Genomic DNA, 13,032 nt, shown 5'->3' with positions numbered 1-13,032 from the left:
CCCAATCAATGAGCCCTGTTACAGATTTTTAAAGTATATTTTCCTGTGGAGATGTGGAAATAAAGGAGGGAGAATACACGTCCATTCACTAGGCTGCTCATAGCTAGGCCTCCTCCTGGGCAATGCTGCTTTCAGTCAGTCACCGCACCTTCTAATAGAGTGAAAAAGAACAGATTATAGTGCAGCTGCAAAATATCTCTGCAGTGTATTATTTCAATAAACAATTTACAGATAATTTGTAGTGTGCAACATAATTTATAAACAATATACTTCCACACACAATTTACACTGCAGAGAAGGCCACCTTTCTAGGAATATTGACTTGTGTTTGTTTCTTCCCCCCCGGAAATGGCTCTTTCCTTCTTCTTTTGACATCACACATGTTTCTAGTTCATACATATTTTGTATATTTTCTCTACTTCAGTTATTTTTTAAAATATTTTTAATAATTTCCCTGGTATTTAAGAATATTCACTTCTCCATGTAGTTGCCACCCTCTCTTTCTTTTTCTTCTTCCCCTGAAGTCCACTGGCATTCCATACTGCCTTTTTTGTGTACCTTGCTGCTTTTCTTTTAGATGTTTTGCCCAGAAGTTTTCCTGCATTTTAAGATAGTTAGCATTTTCCTCTTATTTTCCTCCATTTTTCCATGTGGCTGACCCGTTATAACATAGAAGAAAAACAAAACAATAAAAAACAGATTTTCTTGGGCAGAAGGAACATTTTGTTGTGACATAACTGGTAAATTCTGTGATGGATTCCATTGCTACAGAATCAGGACCACAGGGCCCTACTTAAGAGTATATATGAATAAACATTGTAACTGTAGCATATTCTAATGCTAAAGCTTCATTATATAACTGTACAGTGTACATATATTTTTGTACAGGAACTGAAAGATCCTCACTGTAGGGATGAAATGGCTGCTGCTCGAGGTGCTCTGAAGAAGAATGCTACTATGCTGTACACTGCCTCTCAAGCGTTTCTCCGTCACCCTGATGTAGCAGCCACTAGGGCCAACAGAGATTATGTCTTCAAACAAGTACAAGAAGCAATAGCCGGTATTTCTAATGCTGCACAGGCCACCTCACCAACCGATGAGAACAAGGGGCACACTGGCATTGGAGAACTTGCTGCGGCACTAAATGAATTTGATGTAAGTATTAAGTGTGTGCCCAAAATGACACACCTTTCAGGAAATCCCACGTACCTTTTGTCAAACAGAATTTGAACGGTATACGTTTGCTTTGTACAGAACTTTCTTTTGTTAGGCTGCAGCAAGCAAGATGCAAGTGGTCATCAATTTTTAATGAGGAATAGCTCTTGCTTTCAGTGAATGCTAGAACTTCCAAGTCATTGTTTGTTTTCTTCTGCTGTGACTGACAGAAGCAGAGAAGTCTCTCTTCTTCCGCCTCAGCATAAGCAAAATCTTATCCAGCTAAATTTTTCAAGTCGGTTGGTAGTCTGATTAATCTGGTTGCCTTAGTTCTGTTAAAAAGTTGAGTTTTAAGAGTGTCTTTATCTACTTTGCTGAAAAAGATAAGCAGTGATTTAGGATGATTTGGTTGTTGTCACAGGCAAATTCAGTGCAGGAAGATATAAATACATGTTCTTCTCTGAAATGTTGAAGGAGCTATGCCCAACTGCTTGTTCATTAGATTCTTGCCCCTCACGTCCAGTAAAAACCTACAAGGAGATTTTCAGAGAAGACCGCTGCTACTAGCTTTTGTGCAGACAGGGTGCCACTGCCTTCAAAATTCAGGTGGTGGCAAGGGCCATGGTTAAAGCCTTGTCAATGACTTCTTAGTTCTAAGTTTCCCTCATCCCATTTTTGTGGAATACCATTTAGAAGGCATTTTTGGAAGAGCTCTAGATGCATAATTTCATTGGCAGGGCCTGACAAAATTCTTTAAGGAAGTAGCTGGTCTTTAAGGAATTAGCTGAAGCAGTATTGGAACCACTAGCGATTATCTTCATGAACTTATGGAGGATGGGCAAATCCAAGAGGACTGGAGAAGGCAAACATAGTACCTATCTTTAAAAAGGGGAACAAAGAGAACCTGGGGAATTAGACCAGTCGGCCTAACTTTGATACCTAGAAATATACTGGAACAAATGATTAAACAATTAATTTGTAAGCACCTAGAGGGTAATAGGGTGATAAATAATAGCCAGCGTGGATTTATGAAGAACAAATAATACCAAACCAACCTAATTTCCTTCTTTGATAGGTTTCCTAGCCTAGTGGATAGGAGAGAAGCAGTAGACATGGTATATCTTGATTTTAGTAAGGCTTTTGATGCAGTCCCACATGGTGTTCTCATAAGTAAACTGAGGAAATGTGGTCTAGATGAAATTACTGTAAGGTGATGCACAACTGGTTGAAAAACTATACTCTCAGAGTAGTTTTCAATGGTTTTCAGTCAAATGGGGAGTACGCATCTAGTGGGGTCCCACAGGGATGTGTTCCTGGGTCTAATACTATTTAGTATTTTAATTAATGATAGATAATGGAGTGAAAAGTATGGTTATTAAATTTGTGAATGATACCAAGGTGGAAGGGGTTACTAGCACTTTAGAGCGGGGGTTCATATTCAGTTTATGGTCCAGTATAACCCCCAGATCCTTTTCAGCACTGCCTAGCTAGTTATTCCCCATTTTGTACTTGTCATTTTTTCCTTTATGAATGCAGTACTTTGTATGTGTCTTTACTGAGTTTCGTCTTGTTGATGTCAGACCAATTCTGTAATATATCAAGATTGTATTGAATTCTAAATATAGATTCTAAGACCAGAAGGGACCATTGTGTTCATCTAGTCTGACCTCCTGTATAACACAGGCCAGAAAACTTCTCCAGAATAATTCCTAGAACATATTGTTTAGAAAAACAGCTCATCTGGATTTAAAAATTGTTGTAATGAAGAACCTACCATGACTCTTGGTAAATTGTTCCAATCATTAATTACTCTCACCCTTAAAAAAATTACACCTTATTTCCAGTCTATCACCAACCAGGCCATGGGCAGTCATGCCTCATGGTGAAGGCAAGAGTTCAACCTACGAGTTAGAACTGGGTCCAGGGTGAGTGGAGTACAGGAAACAAGCTGATCAATCAGTACCAGAGGGGCATAAGCCAAATGCCAGAACAGGAAGGTTAACCGGAGTCATAAGCCAGCAGAGGCAAAGCCAGTGTTCGAAACCAAAACACTGAAGCTACTGGGGAGCTGGGCAGGAGCATACACTGGAAGCAGGCTGAGACAAGCAGGAGCAGGGAACTAGAACAAGCAGGAGCAAGAACTGGAACAAGGGCAAGCACTGCTGTGAGTCTAGTATGCATTGAGCAGCCTATGAACTGCTGTGGGGGGCAGGCTTATAAGCATCACAGCTAAACCAGCAGCCAGTCAGGGGCTGTGGCTACCCTAAGAGGTCTAAGGCAGTGGTTCTCAAACTTCTTTTCCCCCCATGGACCACTTGAAAATTGCTGAGGGTCTCAGCAGACCACTTAATGATCTTTCCAAATGTTGTTTGTACTGTTAGCTAACTATTGTAAAGTGCTTTGGATAAAAGTGTTATATATATAAAAAAGGTTTTTTAGTTCTACAAATAAAAGCAAAACTCCTATTTTAATATCAATAGTCTTACCTTTCTAATGCAATGGATGTGCTCTCTCCCCCACCATGGCAGCCCCTAAGCTGGAGCTAGAAAGGAGGGGGCGGTCTCCCTCTCTCCCCCGCTGCAGCAGCCCCTGAGCTGGGGCTGGGAAGGAGGGCTGTTTCTCCCCAGCAGCCACAGTCCTGGAGCTGGGGAAAGTCGCCTCTTTTTCTGGCTGCCGCAGCCCTGCATGTCCCAGATTTCCCCCACCCCCTCTTCTCACCCTATTCCCCCCAAGGCCACCACCTCACCTTACATATGCATCTTCTCCAGGGTCCAGGCACCTAATTAGTGGAGCCACGCCTGCGCCTTAGAGGGAACTATCCGCGGACCACATGAATGGAGCTCGCAGTCCATGGACCACAGTTTGAGAACCTCTGGTCTAAGGCAATGCAGCTGGGCTCATTGGTTGCCTAGCAGCACAGTTAATCAGGGAGCAGGACAGCAGTTGTCCCTTGCTGGTCTGGTCCCTGGCACATCTGAATTTGTCTAACTTCAGCTTCCACCTATTGGATCATGTTACACTTTCCTCTGCTGGATCGAAGAGCCCATTATTAAATATTTGTTCCCCATGTAGGTACATATAGACTAATCAAGTCACCCTTAACTTTCTCTTTGTTACTCTAAATAGAATGACCTCCTTGAGTCTACCACGATAAGGCAGGTTTTCTATTCCTTTAATCATTCTTGTGGCTCTTCTCTGATTCCTCTCCAATTTATCAACAACCTTTTTGAATTGTGAACAGCAGAACTGGACACAGTATTCCAGTAGCAGCTGCACCAGTGAAAAGTATGGAGATAAAATAACCTCTCTACCCCTGTTTTTAGTGCACAGATAGGGATCAAACCAGAGTTCATATCATTGCACCAGGGGCTCAGATGCTCAAGAGTTATCCCAACAGAGTTGTTGGCACCCATCAGTCCTTTGGGGGAAATGAAATTAAAATATTATTTGAAAAAGAGTTTGCTTCTCTAGTTAGGCATGTGCCAAGCAGTTCTAATACTCATGCACATATTGACATGCCAAATTCATTACATCAAACGTGCGCAGACGAAGGAGTTAACATGACTGTTAGCCTTCACCATTGTAAAGAAGTATGGGCTGGATGAATGCACTATAAGGTGGGTAGAAAGTTGGCTAGATTGTCGGGCTCAATGGGTAGTGATCAATGGCTCCATGTCTAGTTGGCAGCCGGTGTCAAGTGGAGCGCCCCAGGGGTCGGTCCTGGGGCCGGTTTTGTTCAATATCTTCATAAATGATCTGGAGGATGGTGTGGATTGCACTCTCAGCAAATTTGCGGATGATACTAAACTGGGAGGAGTGGTAGATACGCTGGAGGGCAGGGAAAGGATACAGAGGGACCTAGACAAATTGGAGGATTGGGCCAAAAGAAATCTGATGAGGTTCAATAAGGATAAGTGCAGAGTCCTGCACTTAGGACGGAAGAACCCAATGCACAGCTACAGACTAGGGACCGAATGGCTAGGCAGCAGTTCTGCGGAAAAGGACCTAGGGGTGACAGTGGATGAGAAGCTGGATATGAGTCAGCAGTGTGCCCTTGTTGCCAAGAAGGCCAATGGCATTTTGGGATGTATAAGTAGGGGCATAGCGAGCAGGTGGAGGGACGTGATCGTCCCCCTCTATTAGACATTGGTGAGGCCTCATCTGGAGTACTGTGTCCAGTTTTGGGCCCCACACTACAAGAAGGATGTGGATAAATTGGAAAGAGTCCAGCGAAGGGCAACAAAAATGATTAGGGGTCTGGAACACATGACTTATGAGGAGAGGCTGAGGGAGCTGGGATTGTTTAGTCTGCAGAAGAGAAGAATGAGGGGGGATTTGATAGCTGCTTTCAACTACCTGAGAGGTGGTTCCAGAGAGGATGGTTCTAGACTATTCTCAGTGGTAGAAGATGACAGGACAAGGAGTAATGGTCTCAAGTTGCAGTGGGGGAGGTTTAGGTTGGATATTAGGAAAAACTTTTTCACTAGGAGGGTGGTGAAACACTGGAATGTGTTACCTAGGGAGGTGGTGGAATCTCCTTCCTTAGAAGTTTTTAAGGTCAGGCTTGACAAAGCCCTGGCTGGGATGATTTAATTGGGGATTGGTCCTTCTTTTGAGCAGGGGGTTGGATTAAATGACCTCCTGAGGTCCCTTCCAACCCTGATATTCTATGATTCTATGATTCTACACGTGCTTCATATCTCAAGGGACTAGGCAGTAGTTCTTTGAACCTGTGACAATCACCCAGTGTCAGGGTGAGTCCCACCTTGGACAGAAATGTGAGAAAGGTAGAAAGACATTTGGCTAAAATCTCTGTCATTTTTTTTTCTCTGTCTTTGGGCGGCGGGGGAGACAGTGTAATCAAAGTATTTTTGTAAACATTTGTTTTAAATTGATATGCAAAGGCTTGCCCTCAGTGGTGTGGGAAGGCATTTTAGGGGGTGGAGAAGTGGGGGGAATAGGAGTGAGAATCATTTGGGGGTTGCATTGAGGGGAGGGGTAAATGCGGATGGGTGGTAGGGGAGGTGAGAGGAGTTGGGGGGGCTCATGAGGGGGAGGGGAAGGGACGCTGGGAAGGGGACATAGGGGTGAGTGGTAGGACGACTGGCAAAGAATAGGGTCAGGGAGCTGTCATCCCACATTTCTCCTTCTGTGTGTGTGCCAGGATCTGGTGGTGGTCTGACCCCTTCTCCCCACCCATCCCATGTGAGCTGGGATCTGGGTATCCCTGCCCCCACCAGGGCCTCTGATCCCTGCTACCTTCCTCCTTATGTGTGTGCCAGTGTAACCCACACACCTTATGGGTATGGTATTCTGTCCCGCCTAGTGGCACTAAGAACACTTACAGAGAGAGAGACTAATGAGTCTGGTCTACAGCCTTAGCTAAGAGGCAGTTGGTTTTTAACTCATGTGGTAGAGGCTCATGCACTAAGCTCCAGAGGTCCCTGGTTCGATCCTGCCTGCTGATGACCGGGGTCTGTCAGTGTTACACCAGGATTTGGGGGGCCCCTACTTGTCTAGGGAATCTGAGCCCCTCTCCAATCTCCCTGCCTCATGTGGGTTGGATTATGGGGGGGCCTTGTCTCTTTGGGATGTCTGAGCCCTGCTCCTTGACCCCAATGTCTGTGCCAAGATCTGGGGGACCCCTACTCATCTATGGGGATCTAACCCCCCTTCCATGTGCCTCCTCTGGGGGGGAGCAGTTGTCTATGTGGGCTAGCAGCCTGAGATCTTCTCTCTATCTTCTCTCATGTGAGTTGAGATGTCCTGGGTCCCTGCCATCTGGGAGTTTCTGAACCTCTCCCTCTGTTTGTGTCAGGATCTGGGGGTGGGGGCTTGATGGCCCCTGCCCATCTCTGGGAGTCTGACCCCCTCCATGGCCCCTCATATAAGCCTGCTTCTGGAGGAGTCTTGCTTTTCTGGGGAGGTGTCTAAACCCCTCTCATTAAGTCCCCCCCACAAGTCCGTGCCCTCAGGTGTGTCTAAACCCCACTCCCTCCCCCTGTGTGTATGTGCCAGGATCTGTGAAGCCCTGACCCATCTATGGGAGTCTGACACTCCCCCACGCACCCTTGTGTGAATCAGGTTCTTGGATTGAGCCCCATTCCTTACCCCCTTCATGTGAGCTGGGAGCTGGGGTGCCTTGTCCCTCCAGGGGGTTCTGAGCCCAACTCTTTACCCTCCCACCTGGCCCAGGGGAGCCACAATCTGGGGAAGCCCTGCCTGTCTGGGTGGGGAGGTTGAACAGTCATGTTGGGCGCCTGTATCAAGAACACACTACTGACACCGAACGGGTATGCTTGACACAATCAGAAACTCTCCAACATGGAGGTGGGGGGAATAGGAACACCCACTAACATGAATGGAGCAGTTCTCTCTGCTCCGAGCTATTTTTTCAGGCTGCATTCCTCTCCCTGGGGCATCCTCTTTAATCAGAGAACATCTCATTCAGCTGTGTGGCTCACTTCACACCTCTCCCAACCCCCTGTGCTGCTTATAGATGTAGTGCCCCGCCCTGCCCTTCTCCACTCTCTCTAATTACAGCAACAGAGCAGCAGCTCTGCTATAGGTAAGGTCATGCCATCCTGGAAGGGCAGGAGCTGCCACTGTAAAGCCTTAACTCTGCCTTAGCAATGGTTTTGGGGCATTCAGTTGTAGGGAAGGTGGAAGCAACATAGATGCTCCATCTCACTTAGAATGTAAGAACTTGATTCTTTGACAGGCTGGGCCTTTTCAATCATGCTCCACTTGTCTCCTTGTCTGTATTGGGGCAAATAGGAGCAGAGGAAGGAAAAGGGTTATGTGATCTAGGGAGGTTGGAGGAGAAGAGGGGACAGGAGCCAGGGTAAGAAGTGCATTGGAGCACTGGAGGAGAGGAGCTGGAGCCGGGAGATTGGGGGTAGGAGGAGGTCAGGGTGTGTGTGTGTGGATAAGAGCAGAGAGGACAGACAGGGTGGGGGTACAGGACCAGAAAGGTCTGTTCCCACTAGAGAACACTCCCCTCCAGAACCTGGAATTGAACCCAGGGTCCTCAGTCTCTATGTTCCTCTGCTATCAGCAAATAGCTATGAAACCCACTGGTAAAGTATATGTGATCATGTAATTAAAGATTGTGATCATAATGCATAGCAACAAGGGGGCCAGATTAAATTTGCAGAGCCAGCCCCAATTTTGGCATTTTCTGGCTTTTGAGTGCTTGACTTTGCAATGTAAGCATTCCTGTAATGTAGGTTTTTAAAATGTGATTTATTATTTTGGTTGTGGTAGCCTCCACAGTGTCCTAACCATTTTCCACACTCAGAAACAGACCCCAAAGTGTGCCATTTTAAGATGAACATCAGTACTCTGTTTTCTGCATTAGCTACCATGCACAGTCCCAGGTGCAAAATGAAGGTGCTGGTTAGGATCTATAAAACCCTAAATGGTCTGAATCTGAGTTGTTTGAGAACTGTTGAGAGAACAGCTCTTCCCCTCCCCTTGTTCTATCTATTTTTTCCTTGAATTTAACACCCTGTAATGGCTGATGACATGGCTTCTCAATGGAAAGCCTATGTCTCGGGAATATGCTCCATCTGCCTAGAGCTTGGTACCTTCAGCACACATTGTAAGACACAATTAGTTTTATCAAGCTTTTCCTCTATCTATATAGGGGATATTTAATATGCCTTTGATTGCCTTATCCAGAAACAAATTTATTGACATGAGTTACCTTAATAGCTGGGATAGGAAAGTTGTGTGATTCTATGTGAAAAGAGCTCTATTTAGACAAAGTTTAAAATTGTTTTTTGTTTTTTGTTTTTTTTTTAAAATGATTTCTTATAGGGTATGGTTCTGTGTTTCTTCTGTGCTGGGTGTCAATTTAAATGGTCTAGCAAATATTGGTAGCCTTGGAAACGGTCAATATTGACTTTATTAATCCTTTTATTTTTTGCTGTGAATATGTTGTTAAATGGCATGGAATCTGATCGTTGTCTTGATGTTAATACATCTTTAAAATTATTGATGTTTATCACTGCTAGCATGGAACAGAATTGCTCGTGCAGTGTCAAAAGCCTTGATAATACATAAAAGGACAAATTTATCTCTGGCAAACTTATTGACTTCAGCAAAAATAAACCTGATTATGAAGGGTCTGAAATTGGCCAAGAAAACCCCCTCTGTGTAGATATTGCAGGACCCTCTGTTTAAAGTGTGACCCATCTGGGTTTAAAATAATTTTTGATTTGTGCTTTTTCAAAACTTCTTTGTGCCCATAATACATATGCTGTATCTTCTGATTAAACTGATCATATTTTTTCATACTGAAGTAATTGTGGCTTTAAACGGTGGGTCAAGATTTTAGGAATCCCATATTTTTCAAGTGCCTGTACATATATTTTTTTAAACTTCCTTAATGGTGAGAGTCCCCTAAAATTATCACTGTTTGATCTAATTGTACTTTGGATCTTGCACAGGAGGGTTTTTCACATGGTATGAACAGCAGAATTTTGAAACTGACCATTATCATGTGATGCTTATCAGTTTCTAACTGATGCTGCCACCACGATCTGGAAAGGGCTACTGTTCAATGCAACAAGGGGCATTGTGCTTAGTGATAATAAATGCATTGATATTTGGGACTGAGAAGACTATGCTGGTCATCAGGTAGGATCCCCTGGTTCTTCGTAGGAATATTCAGACATCATTCCTCTTTCAGGTAATATATTTTCACACTTTTGCATTGTGTTGCAAGTGTAATAGATTCATGTGTGACACGTAAAATCATAGTCACATCATGATTTGTAAGTGCACTTGTGAAAAATGTATATGCTTTATTTTCAGAAAGTCTCTTTCTTCCTAATATTAAGAAGTAAAAAAGAAGTTATTTTAATTTGTCCATTTCACTGAGGACACAGAAGATTCATTTGAATGTAATCTTGTTTTGCCCGCTTTTAGCCACTTTCACCTGAATGCTTAGCTGCAGACAGGGACTTACTCAGCCTTGTTCTTGGGGCTGACACATCACTCTCTTTAGCTCTAAGATTACCTGTCTAACAAATGTAGCTGCAATTCTGAGATGATTCTGAAGTCACTTCTCTATGTGCTAACAGATAAAACAGGCCAGCATGACTGCAGCACAGGAAACAAGGGGATAGAGAGAAACTTCTGACCCTCCTTATTAAAGTATAACTTCAGCAAGGGAAAAGAATACTACTTTTAATCCTTTTGGCTGAGTAATTAGCATTGCTACATTAATGTTTCAATATCTCCTGTAGTAAAAAACTTGCATGAGTGGTAACCTGGCATTGATATGAAGTGTATACTAAACACCTACGGTAGGGCAAAAGAATCATTCTTCACTAAAGCAAAAAGAGTGCGGATTTGTCCTTAAGCATAAAACCACTTGAAACTTCTTTCACTGAGCTACTGCTAATTTCAGACTCGGCTTTCCATAGTTCTCAACATCACTGCTATTTGCAAATACCTGCATTGTTAATGATTTGAAGTACTTTGTAAACCAAAATAGCCTCATATTTAGTTTAAATTAGGCTGTACCTATTTTAAACACTTAAACTGTCATCTTTAAATAGATTTCACATGGTAATTGTCATATTCTATGACATGTTGATTGTATACTGCAATGAAACAGCTACCTCTGTATAATTTGTATGTATCCTAGTCTTTGGAGAAGAACTATAATTTACTAGATTTTGGAAATATTTTATATAGGAATGTAAAGAGCTTATGAATCCATTTAGTCAGAATTTGACACTGAAATATTTTTAGTTTTAGATGTTTTTCTTTTGTTTTAAACAGGTGATAGTAAGTGTATAGTATTTGACATTGCCTATATTTAATGTAAGTATTATTGCTCTTAGTTTCAACTGGATAATTTGGGTTTGATGTTTAATTTCCATACAATTTATCTGACTCTCTAGATTTTGTTGTGACCAATAACATAGATACAAAAAGTATTTGTCTAAATTCAGGGTTTATTAAAGAAAGAGAATAAGATATAATAGAAGAAAGGACAATCATTTGTTTAAGTGTATAAAATCCAAAGTGGTGTTATAGGCACAACTAGTTGTTCCTCAGATTGGTAAGACTGCTTAGCACTTTCCATTGTGAGACCTTGTTTTCAGTTCTGTATAGCTTTGTCAAACTTAAGATATTTAGGCTGAAAATGTTCCTGTTCTTGTTTGTTGGTTTGTTTGTTTTTGGTTTTGGAGTTTAAGCTAAAATGGTTCAGCCATTTCCAAAAATGAAATACATTGTTTTCCCCATATTTAAAAATTCTTACAACTGTCTTGTTGAGAAGCTGTAATGCCTCCATGCTTTGCAGCAGGGACTTCAAATTTGGTACGAGGTGTCAGGAATGTACCTTTTTGCTGTCTCCATGAAAAGTTGACCAAGTTATAAGCATATGGAAAATCTTGGTTCATGCATGCTCAGTTGAGACTTGTTAAAAACTTGGCTGCTAAATTCTCCAGAGATTCCATAAACACTGAACGTTCTCCATCCAAGGGCCTGACTTTCCCTGCATTTGCTCCTCCTGGTATCCATAGGCTGCTGTGGCACAAAGCACAGGAACTGAGAGCATCAACATAACTCATGCCCTGAATCAATGCTGCTACATAGAGTACAAAGATCCGTTTTGGGGTTAGTCATCCATGTTAAGGCTCTGTAACATCCTTGTAAATGTATTCCCCAAAATCCTGACAAATCACTTCAGTATTTTATTCTATGACCAGATAAAACTAGGTGTGTATGTTTGCCTTAGAGTGACCAGTCTATAACAGGTTTCAGAGTAACAGCCGTGTTAGTCTGTATTCGCAAAAAGAAAAGGAGTACTTGTGGCACCTTAGAGACTAACCAATTATTTGAGCATAAGCTTTCGTGAGCTACAGCTCACTTCATCGGATCCATACTGTGGAAAGTACAGAAGATCTTTTTATACACACAAACCATGAAAAAATGGGTGTTTACCACTACAAAAGGTTTTCTCTCCCCCCACCCCACTCTCCTGCTGGTAATAGCTTATCTAAAGTGATCACTCTCCTTACAATGTGTATGATAATCAAGGTGGGCCATTTCCAGCACAAATCCAGGGTTTAACAAGAATGTCTGGGGGGGGGTGGGGGGGTTGTAGGTTATCTTGCATAATGACTTAGCCACTTCCAGTCTCTATTCAAGCCTAAGTCATTATGCAAGGTAACCTATTTCCCCTTGTTTTTTATCTTGCATAATGACTTAGGCTTGAATAGAGACTGGGAGTGGCTAAGTCATTATGCAAGGTAACCTATTTCCCCTTGTTTTTTCCTACATCCAAATGGTAAACACCCATTTTTTCATGGTTTGTGTGTATAAAAAGATCTTCTGTACTTTCCACAGCATGGATCCGATTAAATGAGCTGTAGCTCACGAAAGCTTATGCTCAAATAAATTGGTTAGTCTCTAAGGTGCCACAAGTACTCCTTTTCTTTTTGCAGTCTATAACTGTAGCTACTGGAGACATTGGCTACTTATCCCTGCCATGGGACAGAACTGTATAATCTTTGGTAACTCTGATCCATGCCATGCTTCTTACCAGCATGCCTGTGTGTCACACCTTTATTACATGGTGTCAGAACAAACTGAACTTGAGAAAATTAAGCCATTCTAAAATCGCCATTTGGAAGGAAGGGAATTTGGTTGAGAACTGAAAGAGATGTCTGGAACACTTCCAAAAATTTCTGGAGGCAAATGGTTTCTATTGCAGAGAAATCAGAGTGTTTAACCATCCACACTGCTGCAGGTAGAAGGCCCCAAGATATTGAAAATCTACAGCGTGATCTATTGGAAGGAAAAAGAAGGCTCCAAACTGCTACACAAAGTAATTCAAATTTTTCAATAATTCTG

The 13,032-nt window shown here is 42.6% G+C and overlaps 1 protein-coding gene across 3 annotated transcripts in view; it reads left to right on the top strand.

Moving 5' to 3' along the window:
• Positions 1-13,032, top strand: part of CTNNA2 (catenin alpha 2) — an 803,547-nt gene that overhangs the window by 216,637 nt on the left and 573,878 nt on the right. For all 3 annotated transcript variants that reach the window (XM_048846332.2, XM_048846333.2, XM_048846330.2), the window contains one exon: positions 889-1,155. In XM_048846332.2, coding sequence (XP_048702289.1) covers positions 889-1,155 — 267 coding nt within the window. The remainder of the gene's footprint in view (positions 1-888; positions 1,156-13,032) is intronic.

Source organism: Caretta caretta, chromosome 4 (assembly GCF_965140235.1).
Source record: "Caretta caretta isolate rCarCar2 chromosome 4, rCarCar1.hap1, whole genome shotgun sequence".
Classification (NCBI taxonomy): domain Eukaryota; kingdom Metazoa; phylum Chordata; order Testudines; family Cheloniidae; genus Caretta; species Caretta caretta.
This window is presented reverse-complemented; position numbering and strand designations above follow the sequence as displayed.